This window comes from Pholcus phalangioides, unplaced genomic scaffold, assembly GCF_987345545.1.
Source record: "Pholcus phalangioides strain wild (caught in Gottingen) unplaced genomic scaffold, Ppha-v1.0 ptg000015l_1, whole genome shotgun sequence".
In the NCBI taxonomy this organism is placed as follows: Eukaryota; Metazoa; Arthropoda; class Arachnida; order Araneae; family Pholcidae; genus Pholcus; species Pholcus phalangioides.
In genome coordinates, this window is record NW_028301608.1 from 70,579,541 (window position 1) to 70,601,841 (window position 22,301).

General features: G+C 35.7%; 1 protein-coding gene across 2 annotated transcripts in view; it reads left to right on the forward strand.

Annotated features, from left to right (window-relative positions):
- Nucleotides 1-22,301, forward strand: part of LOC149076634 (pescadillo homolog) — a 270,201-nt gene that overhangs the window by 150,042 nt on the left and 97,858 nt on the right. For both annotated transcript variants that reach the window (XM_089244245.1, XM_089244246.1), the window contains exon 9: nucleotides 17,891-17,971. In XM_089244245.1, the coding sequence (XP_089100371.1) occupies nucleotides 17,891-17,971 (81 nt within the window). The remainder of the gene's footprint in view (nucleotides 1-17,890; nucleotides 17,972-22,301) is intronic.

The following is a 22,301-nucleotide window of genomic DNA, read 5'->3' on the forward strand; positions in this document are numbered from 1 at the left end:
GTTTCGTTGAATGGTTCGCACGCTGACACTTGTTGATGGCCCAGCATTGAAATCTGCAGCAATTTGCGGAAAGGTTGCATGTCTGGCAGATTGAACGATTCTCGTCGGTCGTCGTTGGTCCCGTTCTTGCATGATCTTTTTCCGGCCGCAGTGATGTCGTAGATTTAATTTTTTACCGGATTCCCGATATTCACGGTACACTCGTGAAATGGTCATACGTGAAAATCCAAATTTCATCGCTACCTCGGAGATGCTATGTCCCATCTCTCGTGCGCCGACTATAACACCACGTTCAAACTCACTTAAATCTTGATAACCTGCCATTGTAGCAGCAGTAACCGATCTAACAACTATGCCAGACACTTGTTGTGTTATATAGGCGTTGCCGACCGCAGCGCCATACTCTGATTGGTTCCGTATCTCTTTATTTGCATAAGCATGCCTGTACCAGTTTTTTTGGCTCTTCAGTTTGTGATAAACATATCCGAAAAAATTATTTCTTATTTATAATACACAATTTTTCTCACACACAAATCTTGTATAAATAAATTGAAGCCTCTGTGAAGAATTAAACCAATGTATGTAAACTGAATTTTCATTCAAAAAATATTTATAGGTTTGCATTACTTATAATTTATAATTTATTACTTATAACTTAAGTTTTATACAAGTATGAGACTTTCATAATTGAAATATCAAGAGAAATATAACATTATCTCATAACGAAAAGACTTTGTGGAATTATTGATTTGAACATTGGTAGCGAACACATTCTAGAGGAAACTGAAAAAAAAACATAGTTTTCTCAAGAACTAAGACCTTACCAGAGAAAATAGGCCTCAGCTTGATTTTTCAAGAACCTCATAATATAAGTCCGACCCCGAAAATTGGCGGTTAAAATCGTAAGCCAGATGGAGGCATTCTGTAGGTATGTTGCTATACATGACAGTTTGTCTTGTATAAAGTGATATTAATATACAATAATGTTATTGACATTTGTATTTAATGATAATTCAAGTTATTCTGTAGTTTTAATTTCATAAAAATGGCTAATTTAAGCAAGTGGAAAACACCTCCAGAGTAATTAATACTCAGAGTGACAATCTCTTCCTCTTAACCCTTTCCGGTGCGGTGTCCCCATAGCGAAACCACCTTTTCAAAATTGCATCAAAAAATAACTAATACTTGCACAGAAATCATTTAAATCTTATTATAGTCCGTTTCATGTTAACTTTGCAGTGAAGAGGAAGCTACGAGGGAACCACATCACTCGTTGCTATAACAACAAAAGCCTCTCAACCTATGTTATCAATGCGCAGCCTTTGTAAGGTATGGCTGATTGTCGCCAATCTCGCAGAAAAAAAATATTTTTTTACGTATAACGCATAATGCTTGTAGAAAAAATTGTAGTCAGTTAGTAACAATTAGCTACTGAAAAAAAAAAAAACCATCGTCGATACTTTCAGATATTAAAGTGCGGTTTTTGAAATAATTTTTTTTTTATTGAGAAGTATCTTAAAATCTAGAAAAAGTAATTATCCTATATCAGCGTGTCACTTACAATTTTACTTCATTGATGTGCCATAAGTAATTAAAAAATTTTAAGTGACATTAAAAATTTTGATAAACTTAATATTTTTCTGCAATGTGTCACTTCCCTCAGCTGAAATTCTTTTATGAAAAAAAAAACACTACACAATAATACGAAAGTTACGTGTAATTTTAAAATACTGTACGTTAACCATGACTGTCAAAAACTCAGGGATTTTTTTTTTTTTTTTTTTTTATTTATATGGAAAAAATAAATGTTAAATAAAATTTTTGAAGCCAATGGAAATAATAAATAAAAAAACAAGCAGATTAACTCCTATTAACCCGGTTTTTACGTTTGAATTTGAAAATAGCCCCAAATAATTAAAAAAATGATACGGTAAAATTTAGAATTCTTTTACTCACTTTTCTTGCCAAAATTTCCGTCGCTCACCCACCCAAACGCATGGTATACATCGATACCACTTGTTATCACTACAGTTTTAGTCATTTTTTACGGATTCCCATTCTATGGAATCCTCACTTGAAGTTGTAGAACTAAAGAATTCTCTATTAATTATTAATTGTTGTTGTTGCTCCAAGATGTCTTCCATCAGGCCATCTGCATGTGGGTAGGCAGAGTGTGGAAGGGAAAGAGACGGTGACGAGAGAGAAACGAAACACATGTCTAGTCAGATGAACAACATTTAATTCAAGCAAAGAGAATAACTATCATACATCAGCGGTCAAGTGGAGGGAAAAAAAGTCCCTAAAAGAGGGAAACGTTATGTATATGGGGAAAGAACGTGAATACACATACAGTAAAGGGGGGGGAAATGATATTATTCCAGCACCCCCCACTTGATTGAAGCCGTAAATAACCATAACATTTCTTAATTTCACAACATCAGGTGCTTTTGTGAACCCGTCGGCTGGGTTGACTTTAGAGTCTATATGTTTCTGGATCTTCACCATGATACAATCTGGCTTGATGCACAATGAAGCTGTCGTTGAAGTGCCTTCTGTCAGGAATACGACTGCAGGTTGGACGTTCCTCATCATCACTGTTTTCATCCGTCAATTTCTTGGAGAAATTCCCCATGTGATGGTCGTCACCTGCTTTCATCACTTCGAATCTCTTGGGAGGGATGCCTTTAGTTGACCTTCGTGAAACACGAATTCGGGATCCGTCACCTCTGGGATCTTCCTCTGTAGGGTCTCCGGATTCTTCCTCCTGAGTTTTTATTTCCACGGAGCCAGTGTCGAAGCTATCACTTGATGTTCTACACAGAACCTGACATCTCGACTGATTCCGACCTTTTTGCGATGATTGGTTGTAGCAGCGATAGGCTTTCGACTCCTCTTCGTACCCAAGGAGAATCATTTGTACCCCTGTGTTATCGAGTTTTTGACGCCTCTCTGTTGGTACATGAATGAAACACTTTGATCCAAAAACTTGTAGGTTCTTGATGGTAGGCTTCCTGTTCGTCCACAGTTTGTAAGGAGTTTTGTCCTTTACTCGAGTTAAAACACGATTCATAATGTAATTAGCTTCCTTTCTGCTGTGGAGAAAAAGCCGCAGTTAGCTGAGTTTGCACACCTTTATCAGTTAAGAATTTCCTCAAGTTTCGGTTCAGTATTCATCTCCTCGATCGGATAGGATCACCTTTACTTTTCGACCGAATTTATTTTCAACCAGACTCATGTACTGATTTCATAGCTGCCAAGTCTCCCGAATTTTAGCTTCATCGCTCGATCTCCCGAAAAGTTCTTAAATCTCCCGAATTTTTACGAAAATAACAAATCCCTAATTGTCCCTAAAAATTCCCTACTTCATTAAAAAAAATCCCCGCTTATGAAAACAATCCCTAAGGAATTTCTTGTGGGACATGAAGCCTCTTTTTTTTTTTTTTCCCTTTCGAAATGACATCACACATCGTAAATGGGGAAATCCCCTTTTTAAGGAAGTTTTACAAACCCTCTGATGGTAACAAGAAAGTTGTATGTCTTATCGTGGAGGGAAATGGCTTAGCAGCCAATAGTCCTGGATAATAATCGAAGATTCTAGTGACGCGTATATGGTCAAAATTTCTTTTGTTGAAGTTACGTACGTGCGATATAACAAAGCATGAATAATGATAAGCAAAAACATATTTAATCAATTTTAAAGATACTTATTCCGATGAATTTCCTTTCATGAAACGTTCCAGAAGAGGGCCTACTTTTCCTTTTTGTACAAGTTGTGTTACGGACATAAACATCGGGCATGGAAAGACTGCCATCATCACTCATGTGAAATTTAAAAAGAAGCATCGAGCAAGTGTCACAAAAAGTCAGTGTTCTTCAAAAATTGACTGTTTTCCTTCATCTTCCGATGATTTTGGGGTCATTCGCGCAGAATGTTTGTTCACAGCGTTTCTGATTGAACACAATATTTATATTTACATCATTGAAGTTTTGGCCTCCAATTTCACTTGTTTTTTGCGTAGGAATTTTATTCCCAAGGGTTTAACTTCCATGTGTGTAAAATCCCTATTTTAATTTGACTTCAGTAGGGATTTTATTCCCTATGCTTTAACTTTTATGTTTGCATAGGCTCGGAAAATCCCTATTTTATTTGAAAAAATCCCTATTGTATTTATTAGGGAGGGGTTTTAACATAAAATACGGGTTTGTGCAAAAATCTCCAGACTTTTCATTTTCAAAAGTTGGCAGCTATGTGATTTAGAGCACTGGATACGTCTGACTTATGTGCCAACAAATTTACTCGAGTGTACCTCGACTAGTCGTCGATGAACGTGACAACATACCGCTTTCCACTTGGTGTGATCGTTTGCATCGGGCTGCACACATCAGTATGAATTAGATCTGGCGGTGCACTCGACTCACTTGTGGATTTCTTGGGAAATGGTAGTCTCGAAAGTTTCCCTTTCATGCACGTATCGCAGGACATGTTGATACCACAGTCAATGAGTTTCAAATCTTGAACGAGTCCATCAGCATACATCTTCTTGATGGTTTCTATATCTCTATGACCCATTTTTCGATGCCATGTGTGTACGCAATTTTCTTTATGTCCAGTCACTGTATTTACTTTATGTAACTCACAAAACCATAATCTGTACAGATTTCCGACAGAGTCAGCGATACCGATCTGCTTTCCATCTTTCACGAATTTCACAATAATCACCTTTAAAGTTCACGGAAGCATCATGCAAAGTTAGCTGACGAACAGATATTAGATTACTGATGACATCAGGAGCATGCAATACATTCATAAGTAACACTTTCATCACAGCACCATCTAAATTTTTCAATAGCATATTCCCACAACCTATGCATAGCACATGAACTGTTTCACCGTTTGCGACTTCAATGTTATCTTTATACGAGTTATCTAACGACATGAAAAAATTTATATCTAACGACATGAAAAAATTTATATCTAACGACATGAAAAAAATTGATATTGTTACTCACGTGGTGCATTTCTCCACAATCCACACAATCCATTTTTCCGACCGTATGACTAGGGACAGCAAGGTATTTTTTTGCTGAGCTGCGCTCACTTTATTTTCACTTGAGCTCCTGGACGTTTTCTCCGGATGATTCCTTTTCCACTCTATGTATTTTCTGCATCTGTTCTTGACGTGACCGGGCATCTTGCAAAAATAGCACTTTATGGAGTTTTTCTTCTCGACGTGGCTTGATCCGAGTTTCATCATTCTTTCGGTGAAGATACTGCCTGGATCCACTTGTTGCTGCCTTCTTTTGTATTCGGCGATGGCACTTTGCTGGACAACAGTGAGCGTCAACTCTGTTTCGGCATGTGTTTCCAATGCGGTGATCATTGGGTCGAAGCTCTTTGGCAGGCTGCTGAGTAGCATGGCGGTACTCCATTTATCCGATAAGGATTCCTCGCCGAGGCCCCTCAGCTTCAGAAAAAGTTCTTGCATGCAGACGACGTGCTCGGAAACATTTCCGCTTTCTTCTAGCTTCAGGATAAAAGCATGTGACTTTAGCTCCTGAAAGTTTGGTTTTGATTTAGAACAAAAAACAAGAAAACTTTATGGTTCTGGTTATACATAGTTTAGCTATGTATTTATTTTTGATGGATCAGGACAATTTTCGATACATTTTTTGCAGGGTTTGAAAAATTTGGAGAAAAAAATTTCAGGCACCATCCTGAATTTCTCATTTTCATTATCCAAATTCATTTATTTTACCTCAAACAATCTTCTTACATATAACTCAAGGTTCAGTTACAATTATGCAGAAGTGTGTGTGTGTGTGAACGATTAATCCCTTATTGTATGGTCAGTTTTATTAATCAAATACATAGTTTAACATGCACTAAAAATATGTATTTAGACATAATGTGTAAAATGTACACATAAGGGATGTAGATGCATGTTTAAATTAGATATTTTGAGGTTGTGGAAAAAGGGGATTCAATTTTTCCCGTTTTGCCCAAAAAAAACCCTTTGATTTTGACGTTTTATACCTGAAATTTTGATAAAGGATTTATAGAAATTTGAATTTTATGTTCTGTGCATACAAATCTTGAAAACATTCAAATTATTATTTTTCCTTTCTGTGAGCATACATTATTTTTTTTTTAAATTAACCACAATCTTTGTCCCTGATCAGCAGGGATTTCTGTTTGTGGCTGTATCCCCCTAAGCAAAATATACATTTCTTATCAAAGTATATATAACACATATGTCTGTTAATGAACAGCTTGGGTTACAAAATGTTCGACTAACGAAGGTTTCTTTTCAACATTTTGCTGCTTGAACCAAAGAATAGATTCGGCCGAAACATTTTCATTGGTATTTCATTTTTTCAGAACATTTTTTGCACATGCCAACCACACAGTCACATTCTGGGCTGAATTTCTGTGTCAGTTATCATTAGAGTTAATGTCACTCAAGCCTGATTAACCTGTCCATCTTAATATTTTTCCAGTTGCACCTTCATGCCTCTTTCTGAAAGTTTTTTAGCCATTCCATGTGAAATGAAAATTCAGCCAATAGAAAATAAAGGAGCTTGTGTTTTTCAGATTTCGCTTCCTTTTACTGCAAAACTCTTAGCATCAAACTCAATATTCTGGACAGTCTAGAAGCCTATCTTTTCCATCTGCATTCATCAGATGCAGAAATTATCTCACCAAATTGCTAATAGATGAGGAAACACCACCTTTATTAGTGTCACGGTGGGAAAAGTAGGACACTTTCCCCCCTTTGACAAATAAGCCTGACATAATTTTAACCCAGAATTGTCATGTCAAATAAGTGAAATTTGCAAAATGTAAATATAATTGTGTTTGTCGCGTGGAAAATATTTGAGCTTCTGTCTTTATATTATTGTGGAAAGCTGAGCCGAATCTCGTGGTTGTCTAGTTCCTTTCCTCTTGTGTTATCATTCTGTCTGATATTCATAAAATGCCCGAGATCTGAACCACAGATTGTTTGTATAGAGTGGACACACACTCTTTATGCATCACACTGTATGTGTTTGTCGGAAAATCCTAAATATTAAATGCTTTGCTTTGACATCTCAATCATTTGAGTTCAACAACAAATCCCTTGAATTTTTCTGATTCTTCCTGTAAAATTTTGAGAATTTCCGAGTTAAATTGAACGAGAAAATGTGTGTTCTTTTGAATAATATATTCTTTCTTTTGTGAGAGAGACACATCTAATGATCCACTGATAATCAAAGATATTATCGCCATCTTGATGAGTCAGTTTTCTTGTTCCCACACGAACGCGTTCGTTCGGTACGTGTAAAAGGAAGATAAGATTCCTTTTTCTTTTTCCCTCTCACTGTTCGTAATCTGTTGTATATTTTTTTTTATACTTGAAAAGCCGATTTTCGCTTTTTGCATATTCCAAGTCTGTTTTTTTAAATAAGGGTTGTTGCGGTCACGGTAACAACTCAAAAATGGTACCCCGCTAATATGATCACCAGGCCAAAAGTTTTCTTTCTTGGAGTACTGTCAACTTAAAACGTACTCAACAAATTTTGCACCACAACATAAATGGTGCCGTGAGCAACTCGAATCTGAGTAATTATCTTTTCTCCTGAAGCTATTCTAAGAAATGCATTTGTGTTGCATGAAAATATAAAATATTCTGCTCTCTTGTCAAGTAAAATACTAATTAAACGTCACACACACACAAATTTTATTTTGGAGGTTAGCTATGAAATATGTGAATATTTGGTGTGCCTATAATTGAAAAATTTCATGTTGGTATAAGGAGGATACAATTTAAGTATATAGTGGTGTATATATTCATATGTACAGGTTATGTTGATCGAATTCTTTAGGGGTGACCTCTCATTTGATGCACAAATAATTGTTTTGGTTCTACTGCTAGTTATTTTTCCTTTGGTAAACAGACATACACACACAGTGACTATGGCACAAGCACAGGAACCACAAACCCTGTGGCCTATTTTGATGGGTGCATATAACAATTTGCCCATATTTTCAGGTACAGCTGAACCCTCAGCTCGTGAGTTATTTCGTTGCATTGACAATGCTGCTGCATTGGCAGGGTGGAATGCACCACAGAAAAAGCAGCTAGTACTGCAGAAGTGTGCAGGGAAAGTAGCTTTGCATCTGCGTGAAAATGAGTACCGTGTAGCTCAGATGACCTATGACCAGTTAAAAAACTATTTGATCGAACGTTTTGATACTCATGTCACTCCCGAATATACGTTAGCCCAGCTAACTAGTTCAGTGCAACATGACACTGAAAAGGTGAAAGATTTTGCAGACAGATTGGAAGCACTGTCTCGTAAAGCAGTTCCCATCACAGAAGATGAGGATGAATCGGTCACGACTTTGAGGAATTCACTCCTCCTTTCTAGATTTACTCATGGTGTAAATCCCGCACTTAGACAGTTGATGGCTACACAAGGTCCCACAACATTTGAAGCTGCAGTACAGATAGCTGTCAACTTAAAACGTACTCAACAAATTTTGCACCACAACATTAGACTGAAGTGTTTATTTTTATAGTGTAAAATAAAAGATTCTTGTGCTTCTTTTTTCCTGTAAATTCTCATTTATCCAATTTTGAAGCTTTTAAACTTCTGTCAGTTTTAGTTTTTTTAAAGTGCCCCTTGGTGTTTTAAAAACTTGTCTCTAAATTTTGAGCAGTACCTGGAACGAATTCAATGATTTTCCGTAGAAACTTATGAAAAATTACATTTTGGCTAACAAACTATCTTTGTTAGCTGAGGTATCACTGTATATCTATAGTAGATATGTATTTAGAAATTGTTTTTCCCTTCTCTGCAACTTAAGCTGAAAACAAACATATTCGTGTTGATGGTCATAATACATAGAGCAGTGTGGAAGTCTGTCACTTCATTGCTAGTGACGTGCAGTGTGTCTAACATCACAGAAAAGTCTTGAGATAAGGAAACTGTCACAGAAGTCCCGAAATAGTCTGGAAATTCTAGTGAGGGTAAGGTTTTTTTTGATTCTTGGATATACTTTTTTCAATTTTTTTTCCTAAAATTTAGACATTTCAAGCTTTTTTGTTCTATATTTTTCTTCTGCCCTCTTGGTTTGTTTTCTCGGGAGTGATTTAGCTTGATGAGCAAAAATTAACTTTTCTTTCTTTTCGGGACGTTTCAACATCTGGCATGGTTACATCTGTTAAGCCTAGTCGAGACTTTATACAATATTGCTGAACTATTTAAAACAGTTGTGAAATGTGGTTTCAAAACTTTCTTTGAACACATCCACACTATACAGACCTGGGACGCCAGAACATGCGTGCTCATGTTGCTGAAGCAATACCAATCACCTGAATAGTATTGCTCAGCAACACCAATCATTCAAACACAGCCTATATATTGCACTGAAAATGCTTTTTTCATTTTGACTAAAAAAGTAGTTTCAATTGCTATTTATTTGCGTGTTTGTTTCGCTCCTTATGGGCCAACATAAATAGCCAACCCCTCTTGAGAATCTATCATTTATTTTTGAAAAACTTGCGTACTATTCTTTTCAAAAAAGTCAGGTACTTGCTCATTGCTTTGGTTTTGACAACACAGAATTTTGAATGACACCCCCCTGAACACCATCGTCGTCATCTTCCTGCCATTTCTTGTATTTGCCCCCCATGATTTGCGTAGGAAAAGCAAACAGTGATCTCAAACGGATATACTAGCAATCGGCTATTTTTTTCCTGAAATGAACGTTTGTATACAAAATAATATTTTATGCACACACATACAGGCTGTTCACACTGAACACATGCATTCAATTAACTATAATTGAGTCTGTTGGTCTTTTTTTTACTCAGTGAAAATAGGACAGCTGTAGCACCTACAAAGCATATAATAACTGACGGTTTTTGTATGGTAAATATATACCCTGCTTTTTATTCTGAATTGATGTGCAGTATACTTGCCACATATGGGGGGGGGGATCTTTTTTGACTAAAATTTGTATGATGGCCAGCTACATATAAAGAATGGAACCTTGTTTCTTACTACCCTGAGATTTGACTATTTTTGTTACACAGTGATCACATAAATTTGCACTATTGGAATGGTGAGGAATTCCCACTCTGGGCAAAAAAAATAGGACATTGAAGAACTGAAACCACTGAAGCTATGAATATGAAATTCCATCAGTATTATATTTTATAATGTAGGTACCTACTAAGGCAGGATTTCTGAAAATTTAACCCTCAAAGGCAGGGTACGCCAATTTAAATCACTTGATTTTTTTTAAATCATTGATTTAAATCCAAAAACTTAAATTTTGTTTTTCTTTACATAACTTCTATAATATTGAAGTAAAAGTAACCTGGTACGGTATACATGTTACTGATATGTGGTAAATTTTATGATTAAAAGTAGTATAGAAGATGTTGGGCAGTAAATATAGACTTAGGCCCGTCATTTGGGGAGGCCAGGGGGGGGGACTACCCCCCCCCCAGCTTTTAAAAAAACATTAAAAAAGAGATATATATACAAATATATACATACATTGAGTACATGTCTTTGTCCCCCCCCCCCCTGGAAAAAGGTTTGCCACCCCCTGGAAAAAGTGGAAATGACGGCCCTGCTTTAACTTAATCCCTAGATGCAGTGCAGAAATAAAACTACCCTATTTCTAGATTTTGTGCATGGAAAAAAATTGCAGAAAATATATTGGAAGTAGGAACTAAGCACTTCGCTAAACTGCACTAAGTATTTTAGTGCATTACAAGGGTTTCTCCCTAATTTAAAAACAGAGGAATTGTTTGTATAAAGCCTTGAATTATATGCCCTAATTGTTGATTCAAAATAATTATAGATGTTGTACCAACATAAATATCATTGAGCTTTTGACTTCTATTAAAATTTTGAGTTTGCTCGTTTTTACGAAATCCCTTTACGTTTGTGAAAGAATAAGAATGTGTAAACTATTAAACAACAGCATGCAAGTCGGAAACACATCCATTAATTATGCAAGAAACAATCTTGTCAATAGAATTTTTTTACTTAGTTAATGCTGGATGACCCTTTGGTTGCGCATCAAGTGAAATGAGATGTCCACCATATGTGTAATACTGAGTTGCCACCACTCATTTACTTTAGTGTGTGTGGGGGGGGGGGGGTACTCATGAATAAAAGAACTTTTCTCTATGCAAAAAAAAAATTATTCTATGAAGTTAATTTGGGCTCAATGACCTTTCATGTTACATAAACCGTGGTTGACAAAAGTTTGAGAACCACAGTGACAAGCTTGCCATCTAGGCCAATGCCAGAGCATGACAATAGAGCAAATAAGAAGCTTATAATATCGGACTACGAAATACATGAATAGAAAAAGGAATATCAGGGTTTGTACGGTGCTTAAAAACTCCTTAAAAAGTCATTAATTTTCATTTCTTTTTTTAAGGCCCTTAAAAACACCTTAAAATTCTTCCAGCTGTTTCTAAAAAAAGTAGACTTCCCCCCCTCCCTCGAATATTTCCTGCTAACGTTGATAAATGGTTTACTATGAGTAGTACTTGATGCTGAAAGAAAGTCCCTTAAAAAAGAAGGAAGAAAAACAAGGCGAGAGAGGGAAATATTTCTTTATAGGGATTTCATGGCAACCCTGTAGCGGGTTGCACTATAAAAGTTTGATAAAATCCCTTTTATAAAACTCTAAAAATCTAACCAATAAAGCGCATAAATTACATTTGTGCAAATGTAACCGATAATCTTATTGGTTGAATTTTTTTCAAATTTTAAAAAAGCTCTTTTAAAAAACTTTTATAATGTAATCCTGGCCTTAGAGAGAGAAATACTTATATTTCTTCTCTATAGCATGTACAATGACGCTCTCAGCGCATTAAATTCCCAGATTTTTGGAAAAGGGCACAAAATGTTTTGTTTTCACGTGTCACGAAACGATTCTTTTCCAGGGAGCGTGTTTTATTCCTTCGTACTTCAGCACCACCCCTTCCTCCCATCTTCCATAGTCGCACTTAATCATCCGAGAAAATAATTTTGAAGTGTAATTTTACTCCTCTCCAAAATTTTAAGGGGAGGTATTTAAAATTTTTTTTTATTAATATAAGAATTTTTTTATATAAGCGGTATATTTTATCTTATGGAAAAAAAAGTTACGTAAAATTTGAAAAATTATTTTCAGTCCTCTACAAAATTTGGAGGAATTGAAATTGAATTTAGATGCGTATTGGATTTTCCCAGCAAGTTCCCGCTCTCTATTTTGTCCCCGAAAATCGGATTGCGGTAACGCAGCTCCTTATTCAAATTATCGGCTCTTCATCGGGCTTTTCATCGTGAAACCCCTATCATATCTTTGATCGGATCATACAGCTGAAGATTGTTTACTCTAGTCCAGTGTTTCTCAACAACCGACCGCCGTTTCCGTTTTTAAAAAAAGAAAAGAAAAAAGTTGCTACTGCAAGAGCAGCAGAAATTACTATAGTTGATCGTCATTGCGTCAAATCCAGATGTTTCGTGGGAGAAAAAATTCATTTTATGAATAAAAGAGCTAGTCAGCGCTGAATAGTTCTAATTTGTAGATGTCGCCAAATAACGAGTGCTAAATCGTCAAACATAGTGTTGAATATCAAATTTGCTCCCATTTTGCAACAATTTCTTTGAGTTTAACTGAAACACAAGAAGGAAAATTAAACTTAATTTTAAAGTATTTGTATATGTGTTGATCCACTTTGAGCGAGAGGTAAATAGAGTTGCTGTGAATATAAACAATTTTGTAAGGGAAATCTTTGTCAGCTGTGGTTTTTTTATTTTGAATAATTGAGCGAAAGGGAATGAATATCACTTTTAGAATATTTATAATTTATGTAATGCTGATACGAGTTATATTTTTGACCGAAACTCTGAGGGTTTTAGAACACCAATGTTCTAAAACCGACAAAAAAGTATGTATTTATGTCGATTGATTGTTTTATGAATTCTTATGATGCTGGGTAACACATCAAAAGTTGTGATTTCTGAACCACTTCTACGTCTATATTTTTGAAAAGAGAAAAAAGTCTATATTTGGAGAAGTTTGGCAAATTAAAAAATATGAATTTGCATATGTTCTCCGCCTTTTTTTTTTTACTGTAAAACTTATAAGTTATGAAGTTTGCCATGACTCCGTAAAAACTGCTTGAAACTCCTTAATTTTTATTTAGTATGAAATTTTGTATGAACCCTGAATATTTGTTTGTGGTTCGTGGAGGTATCGTTAATTTAGCACTGTAGTGCGTCAGATACCCAGAATTTAGGAAAAAGAAGCATGAAAATTTTGTTCACGGGACATGTTCTTTCCGAAACATTGAGAAAGATACGGTGGGGGGGGGGGTAGAAACTTCTTTTTTTTTTTCTTTCCACCATCTACCACTATCATGTTATCTTGTGACCTTGGAAAGTAGTTCGTTCTACTACCTTGCAGTATAAAGTCCTATACTGTTATTGGTTAACTGGTGGGCTATCAAAGTCCCTGAATGAATATGCCGAATTTTCAGATTTTGGAGACAGTTTTTTCTCCTACGGATTATATACTGAAAATTACGGTAATTTCGCGGCTGCCAACCTGCGTTCAAAGACGGCATACATCGAAAAGAGGATTGGTTTACTCGTTTAAATTAGCGACATTTTTCAAAGATCGTTGGAAAGAAATATACCTTTTTTATATTAATGTCCTACCTTTCCGAAACATGTTGGAGAGAATGAAACGTTTGCACTTTTTCTTGTTTTTTGCACTCCCTCTCGTGCATTGCTGGGATGGTACATTACTCCCTCACATATTGCTGGGATGTTGCTCAACATTGTATCACCAACAGAACTATATATTATGTGTGATGAATGGGTTGCACCACAATGCAAAGAATTACAAGAAGTGAAATCAGTTCAGAGAATAGATAGATATTGGGCAGACACATATTCAAACTTTGTACCTTGAAAGCAGCTCAAAGTTCAAAATTTTGCCAGTTTTGGTGAAGGCTTTTTTATCTATAGCACATGGTAACGCAGACAGTGGAAGAGAGTTCATTGTTAACAAATAAATAAAAGTCTGTTCGAACATTGAAAAATCTGTCCATCCAATGCTTTAATGGAATAAGACATACAAAATCTTATGTTCCAGGGCATGAAAAATTTGAAAAAAAATTGTCATTGAGGGGCACACCCCTGCAGGTCATTGACTGTCAAAATTGAAATTGGCCTGTGAAAATCACGGATGTGTATGCAAAATCGGCTTTTGGAGGGGAACAAGGATCTAATTCTTCATAGAAAGTTTCGGTCACTAACACTCAAACAATTTTAAATTAACAGATAGTATAAAGAAATTATTTTCTTCCAATATTTTTCAACTTTCTACAAAAATATTCTACATTTTTTATCTTGGGGGGGGGGAGGAAGGGAAAAGGCCCCTTATAAATCCCCTTCCTCCAAACTTTGAAACTTTCAGTTGCCTATTCCTTTGATAAAAACTTCTGGTTTCCACGGGGATCACACAGACCTACAACACAAATATGTATACATTGAACTTCATTGGAGGATAGATGCAGGGCCGCAACTGAGATTGGGGAGGGACAGGCAGGTCTAGTGTCCCAGGCTTTTGTTTCTCCAACACATATTCACATGTGAAAATATGTAGCAGTTAAATGGTGACAGATCAGAGTGGTGTACCATCAGGGAGGGAAAATTAAATAATTTTACCAGGAAAACCAAAGTATGAATAGGGAATCAGAAGATTCCCTAGTCTAAGAGAGGAGATGGAGAGTATAATTTGCTTTAAAGTTGATCAGAAGATATTGAAAATGCCAAGATTTTTTTAACGAAATGTAAAATCAATCATAAGGGAATTTATAGATTGATTTATTAGTGAATATATAAATGTGTGCCTCCAACTATTAATTTAAGTGGATCCTGCTTATAACATTTCTCAACAAAACGTCAAAACATGTTAACAGGAAAACACTTTAAACGGGAAATCTTAATGAGAATTACTTATTGTTAGTACCACGAAAATAAGTTGTACTAAGTGGGATCAACTTTATACACTGCTCAAAATAATTAGGGGAGCACATGGTTTTAATAAAATTACGCAAAGATGTATACCGATAAGTAACATAAAATGAATCATCCATAATTTAAAGCCTAGCCGGAAACGGAAGAAGGAAACTTCATATGCAAATCAGAGTTCATGACGTCAAAAACCAGAAAAAGGAGATAAGGGCAGAAATCGGGATGTTGCAGAAACGTCTGTTTTACTCCCGCAACTGTGAAATTCGATTGCGCAGTATTTTTTTTTTGAGACAAGGTGACTTGAGGATGTCTCAACAACGTGATTTACCGGAATCCATGGCATGGCGTGTTATAGGCAGACTGAAATCCGGGCAAACACATCGCGGACGCTGTTGGAGTCGCCAGAAGTGTTGTTGCAAGGCTGTGCAATCGATTCCAAGAAACAGGAAATGTTAGACGTCGGCCACGCGCCACTACAGCAACTGATGACCGGTATATACGGTTAACAGCCCGTCGAAACAGAACATAGAATGCTACGCAGCTGCAAAGACTGTTGTTCTTGGCAACAGGACGAAGGGTGTCCAGCCAAACAGTACGTAATTGGCTTCATGAGGGAGGGCTCTATGCACGTCGGCCAATGGTCTGCATTCCGTTGACCCCACGCCACCGTGCGGCCCGAAGAAGATGGGAGCAACATGATTGGAGCCAAGTGCTGTTTACAGACGAGTCCCGATTCAGTCTGGAGTGCGACACCCGACGTGTTCTGGTATGGAAGGACAGGGACACTCGAAATAATCCTGCATTCGTTAGTGAAAGGTCACAATACAGACGAGCTGGTTGGATGGTATGGGGTGGAATCAGCATAGGCGGACGTATGGACCTGCATATCATTCGGAATGGCCCGGAGGTATGCAGACTAGATACTGCGACCTCATGTCATCCCTTACGCTGGAGCCATTGGAGATTCCTTTGTTTTCCAGGATGATAATGCCCGACCGCATAGAGCTCGTCTGGTGGAGAACATGCTTGAAGCTGAAACAATACAGCGTATGGAATGGCCAGCATGCTCTCCTGACCTGAATCCAATCGATCATGTTTGGGACATGCTTTGACGACGCATTGCTGCGCGACCAAGGCCGCCTGTTACTGTCCGAGACTTGCAGATTGCACTTCTTGAGGAGGGGAATACTGTTCCACTCCTCAAGAAGTGCAAAGTCTGATCGATAACCTCATCGCATCCATGGCAAACAGGTGTGCAGCAGTCTTAGCTGTTCGAGGAGACCACATGCCCTATTAAAACTCATGCATCATGTCTAAACAGTACTCTTTTTTATCGTTTACATGTAACCAAATTGTTGCCCTAAATCATCTTTTAATGTTTTTTCCATATTTTCAAAGAATTAAAGCTTAATTCCAAATTTTTTTACGTGTTTTTTCTGTATTGCGCATTGATACGCGTGTACTATCCATTGTATGCCAATACGTGGCTGTCTCGCACGGTTTTCTTCACTTTTTTGCTGGCTCCCCTAATTGTTTTGAGCAGTGTATTTGTTTTAGATTTATTACCTGGGTGTGCGGAATTCCATATGTTAGATTGTCACCTTTGGATATAACGTGTTTTTAGAAACAGGGCTGCAACTTGATGGAAGCAGGAGGGTCTCGTGCGCTGGACTCAAGGGGGCGCAAATTTCATTCTGGAACCTCTCCTTCAATATCACAGGTAAGCGTCAAAATGCACTCTTGTCCCGGGTGACCAAACATCTAGTTGCGACCCTGTTTAGAAATGAATTACTTGATTCACAGATATATTTTTCTCCTACCCAGAACATGGGCCCACCGCTCAGTCTCAACGAAGAAATATAATCAGGTAATCCAAGGCCTTTGGCATGCTGGAAGAAAATGCATAGAGATACAGTGAATTATGGGGGCATAATTTTTTTCATTAATTTTTTTTTTAGAGGGGCCCATTTTCACTTAAAAAGGACCAAGATTTTTTGAATAACCCAGGTAAATTAGAGTACAGTGGCATCTCTGGTAGATATACGCCAGTTATTGATATTCACGATTTCAATATGGTAGAGCATGATTGTTAAATTTGAAAAAAAAAAAAGACCACGGCACTGGAATATAGGAGGAATGAAAAACTGTCATCTAGTTTTGAACAAGATCATACTCACAACTGTGACTTTAAAGTTATCAATCGGTTATTGTTATTAAAAGCCCAAAGTCGTCTGATGTGATCACAGCTGGTATTGGTTCTATTGTTCACAGGTATTGGTTCTATTCTAGTAATGAACTGATTATATCAACTATTTTTATCATAGAAAACTATGCATTCACTCATTTTCCTTTATTTTATTTTTTGAAGTATTTATGCATTTATTATGTGTAAATATTTTATTCACTTCTGTGAGAAGAAAAAGAATGTTACTTTGAAATTTTATCAATATAATTTTTGATAATAAGTTTATTTTTAATTGATGTGCAGTTTTGTTATTAATATGATACCAACGAATAAGGCAAATACACAAAAATACAAGAAGTCCTAATGCATTTCAACAGCAATGGGTGTCGCCTTCGGAGGAAAAGTATTTAACCACTTTTTCCATTGAGCGTTAACATTTGGTATACAACCCAAGTGGGAAACTCCGTCAGCATGCTTAGTGGTTAAATATTTTTCCTGTGAAGATGGCAACAATTGTTGTCAAAATGCATTAGGAATTTTTGTGTTTTTCGTGTATTTGCTTTATTTGTTGGTATCTTCTTAATATTCTTGTGCAAAGTTGATCAACTCTTCCATGTTTTATTGTTGACAAAACATTCCAATATGCAATTACTTCATCTGTAGTTTGTAGCAGCTCTGAATTTTTCGCTCAAAAGAATGTCTGAAGAAACAGCCGATGATTTTGAGGAGGATGAATTGCCTGAGGTAACTTATCTATTTCGATCAGCCTGGTGAATACTATGAATGAATATGTGGTCAGTCATTTCAGGATCAAATATTTTGGTTTTATTTACTATTGATATTTATGCCAAAGAACAAAAAAGCTAAACATTAGTTTGTAACAATTATTCTCTAATTAATAGTACCATCACACTTGGACTCTGTTGCCTACGATAACGAGACTTTCATTTTATACATTGTATTTTCATTCAAAGAATATTTCATTCTATTTACCAAGAAAATATCAGAATAGTTGAAGGATGTCATAATATGGAGAAATACTTCTAAATTTGTACCTTAATTCTTGGAAGACAGTCATGAATAATTGTGTTTAAGTGTAAAATTGGAAAAAAAAAATTAAAGTATTCTACAGCACTCATGGCCGGGCTTAGAAATTTTGCGGCCCCCAAAAAAATCATAACTATCCACTCCTCGACTTACAAACTTTGCAAGCAGAAGTATTTTGGCCATAGTGGTGAATATTTTATTGTTTGTGTCGATATTTCTCAAACCTTATTCAAACTTACCTAATAAGTCAGTGGTTCTGAAGCTTTGGTCATCCGCGGCTCCCTTGCCATGATAATGTTTATTTGCAGCTCCCCAGACTAGTTTCGTAAGAAATGATAATCGTTTAAAAAACTTTTCGAAAGAACTGAACAAGCACTGATCAATGTCGCAGTTCATCGTGGCATGCCCTTTGAGAATCACTATGATAGTATTAGTCAGGTTCAAATTTTTCAGAATTTACAAATTGATTAGTGTAACGATCTGCGAAATAGGAAGTAAAACACAGCTAGAATCTTCTTGAATCACACTTCGTTGAATTCATACAATGATATATTACGTGGGAAATAATAATGTGCTACTAGTCCACGGCTTGATAATGTCTGCCAGCATGGGAAGGGGTCCCTAAATCCTGGGGAAGTAAAAAAAAAAAACACTATTTCGGGCAGATTTTGTCGGGAAATGAAATCTTGGTGTCTAAACTTTTTCAGATTTTTCTAGCTCTGCACTAGTCACACCAACAATGATTGCAAAAAAATACATATTCAATTGGGAAGACAAATATTTTTCCTTATGACATCTGATCTAACGCACTACACCTGTATCTGTTTCATTTAAAAATAGTCTATGTACTTTGTAAATGTGTGAATTTAAATTTTAAAAATCAAAATATCCACAATACGTTCATTATCCAAGAAATTAATAATTTACTTCAGGTGTAATAGTAAAACAAATGACAAATTTAATTTATCTACATTTAATTTGTCTATTGTTTTCAAATCAGATATTTATTTAGCTAAGATCGTTGTGCATGTTATTCCTCAAGTTAACTGAAGAGCTTTCAGAGTAACAAAGAGTTAAATCGTCAAGTTCATTAACACTTCAAAAAAGAATGATTTTGAGTGAAATATAAAAAAATATTGTTGGAGGAAAAAATAGCAGTTTCGAAATATTCTAAAAAAATATCATTATAGAGGGATTTATCATGGTAAAGTATATAAGGTAATATATATCATATATATAAAGTATATAAATGCCTAAAGAACAAGGCCTCCACACCAAGCTTGTGACGTCAATGAAGAAGGCGTCACGCATAATTCAAGTGATCCTTAATTATGCCATGAATCACTTAATTAATCTTGGGATGTGCAGCAGGTAACTTGAGTGATGTAGAACCACACCGGGGGCCTCTTAATTGCTCTAAAACTGAGCCACGCATCGCTGAAGTGCTCTGAAACTGTGTCGTGGGTCACTTAAGTGATCTGGAAACATGCCACAGATCACATAAATGCTCTGGAGTTGTGCCACGGGTCACTTGAGAGATATTTTTAATTGCTCCGCTTTTTACAAAATTAGGTTACAGGTGGTGAGCCACATCAGAGGGCCACACTTGGTCCGTGGGACATGGGTTTAGCATATATGGCTTAGAGGGTGGGTGACAATGAATTTCTAAAAAAGAAATTTTGACTTCGTAGCCTTCAAATAGCATCGAAATTAACAAATTCATAATGATAACATATGAAGGTATTTTCTTTCGAAATTTAAATTTTTTAAAATATTTTTTGCATTAAAAAAATAAATTTTTGATCATCTTGGCCCTGAAGAGATTTAATAATAAAAAAATTGGAAGCACAAAAATGAGATAGTGAAAATCTGTTAAAGATGCTGGAAAATAAAATACATGGAGTCACAAATCAGTGAAAAATAGGTAGTGAAAACAGATGTGCTCAGATTGAATTTTTCGTGAAAATGGAATCATTCGATTGAATTTCTAATAGTTAAATCATTATTCTATAGTTTTTATTTTTTTTTTTATTTTTTTTTTATTTTTTTATTTTAATTTAATAATTTAATTTAATTTAATTAATTAATAATTTAATTCTATTGTTTTTAATCACTATATTTAAATTTCTGAGAATATTCTAAGAATGACTCAGGAAAATAAGTCATCTCAAAGTATGTCGAATCAAACTGAAGTAATGATCAAGAGCAAATTCAAAAAGAAACACTTATTATTTTAAATATGAAATGGGTAAATTCTGGTAAATGAAGCAAGATCAAACGTTCAAAAATGCATAATTTTAGACAGAACAAAAGCACAATTTAGACTTGCATCAGCGGCAAAAACAAGAAAAATAATTACTTTTCTAATGAGTGTTCCAAGTCTCTCCAGTTGTGATTTTTTTAATTAGTGATTACCAGGTCTACAAGCTAAATCTAAAAACACTCATTTTCAAATTATTTCGGAAATCTGTAATACTATATGTTAGCCTCTCATTTGTTGATATTGTAGAGAATGTGAAAATAAATATAAATATCAAGCAGTCTCAAAATTTTTTTGATTTAAAAATTAAAAAAAAATTTCTTCTAGAGGAAATCCCTATGCATTTTGTACCTTGTTGGGAGGGGGGAGGGGAGAAGACACCCCCTTTTAAGTTGAGTAACACTGTTTTTTAAAGTAAAATGTAATTCTGTGTATGCTACTGCATATATGTATATAAAAACTTTGTATATTATTAACTGCCAAAATTTTAAAAAGTGCTACAAAACTGATAAATGCTGTTACAAAAACATTTTTGCTGCTACGAAAATAATTTTTCCTGCTACGAAAATAATTTTTCCTGCTACGAAAATAATTTTTCCTGCTAAAAAATAAAATTTTCATTTTTCCCTCCTGTTGCAGTCAACAATAGCTTTTGGGCAAGTAATCTTTGTCAATCCTTTTATTTCCTATCTACTGATTGTACAGCAATGGGGTTTTCGGTACATGAAAGAACAGACACAACTCTTTTGTTTTTCCACTTCATGCAGAATGTTCCATCGCTGTTTACTGTCCAATCATTGTTACTGCGACTCATCTCCTCCAATAACTTCTTTGGAAGATTCTTCCGAGTCAAGTTACAGTGCCATGGGAAAAAATTTTGAGTTTTCAGAAAAGAGAGAAAACGTGTGATGTGAAATAGCTGTCCATGAATAATTTGTAATTTTCCCCCCAATATAAGTGTGCAGAGGGACTTGACAACATGTTTGCCTAAGTTCTTTTCAGTTGCATGACCAATTTTAACCGAATAAATCTAAAATCGGCATGCAAATCCTGATTCATCACACTGCATCCAAACTTCATAGCCTCTTTTTATGGACTTCTTAGGCGTGTACTGCTTCAGAGAGCTCCTTTTGAATTTTATCATAGATACATCAACACTGTTTCATTTGGGTAGATAACGGAAAGAAATCTTTCTGACGACTCAATAAGGGTAGCACTTTATATAGTTTGTCAAAGTTGGCATCACCTTTCTTTGGCTGAACCAAATTATTTAGGTGTAGGTGGGCCAACATCCAGGTTAATCTCTTCACTGGCATTAGTTTGCTTATAAAACTATCATTCAAAATTTAATTCGTTGACTGGTAGTCTCTGTGGATATGAAGTTTTTTATACCTATAGCTAAATTCATGGCTAAAAAGCATAGAAACTCATTCTTTCAAACGTTACGACTTGGGGGTGACAGCAGTGCCGTCTTAAGGCATGGGCCCACCCGGGCACGGCCTCACAAAAATGAGATCTGGTTGAAATTTTCGAGAATTTGTCTGGTAGGGCCTCGTGATACTCTTAAGGCAGCCAGCCCTGTTACAAACTGTAAAACAGGTTTAAGGGGTCACTTCTCTTTAGACTTGAAAAATTCGAATTTTTAAAAATGACTTAAAAATTCAACTAATGAAAAATATTTCATTTGATTGCAAATAAAATACTAAAAATTTTGTGTAAATCGGTTAATTTGTTCTTTCATAATTAAAAAAAGAAATTCTGGATTAT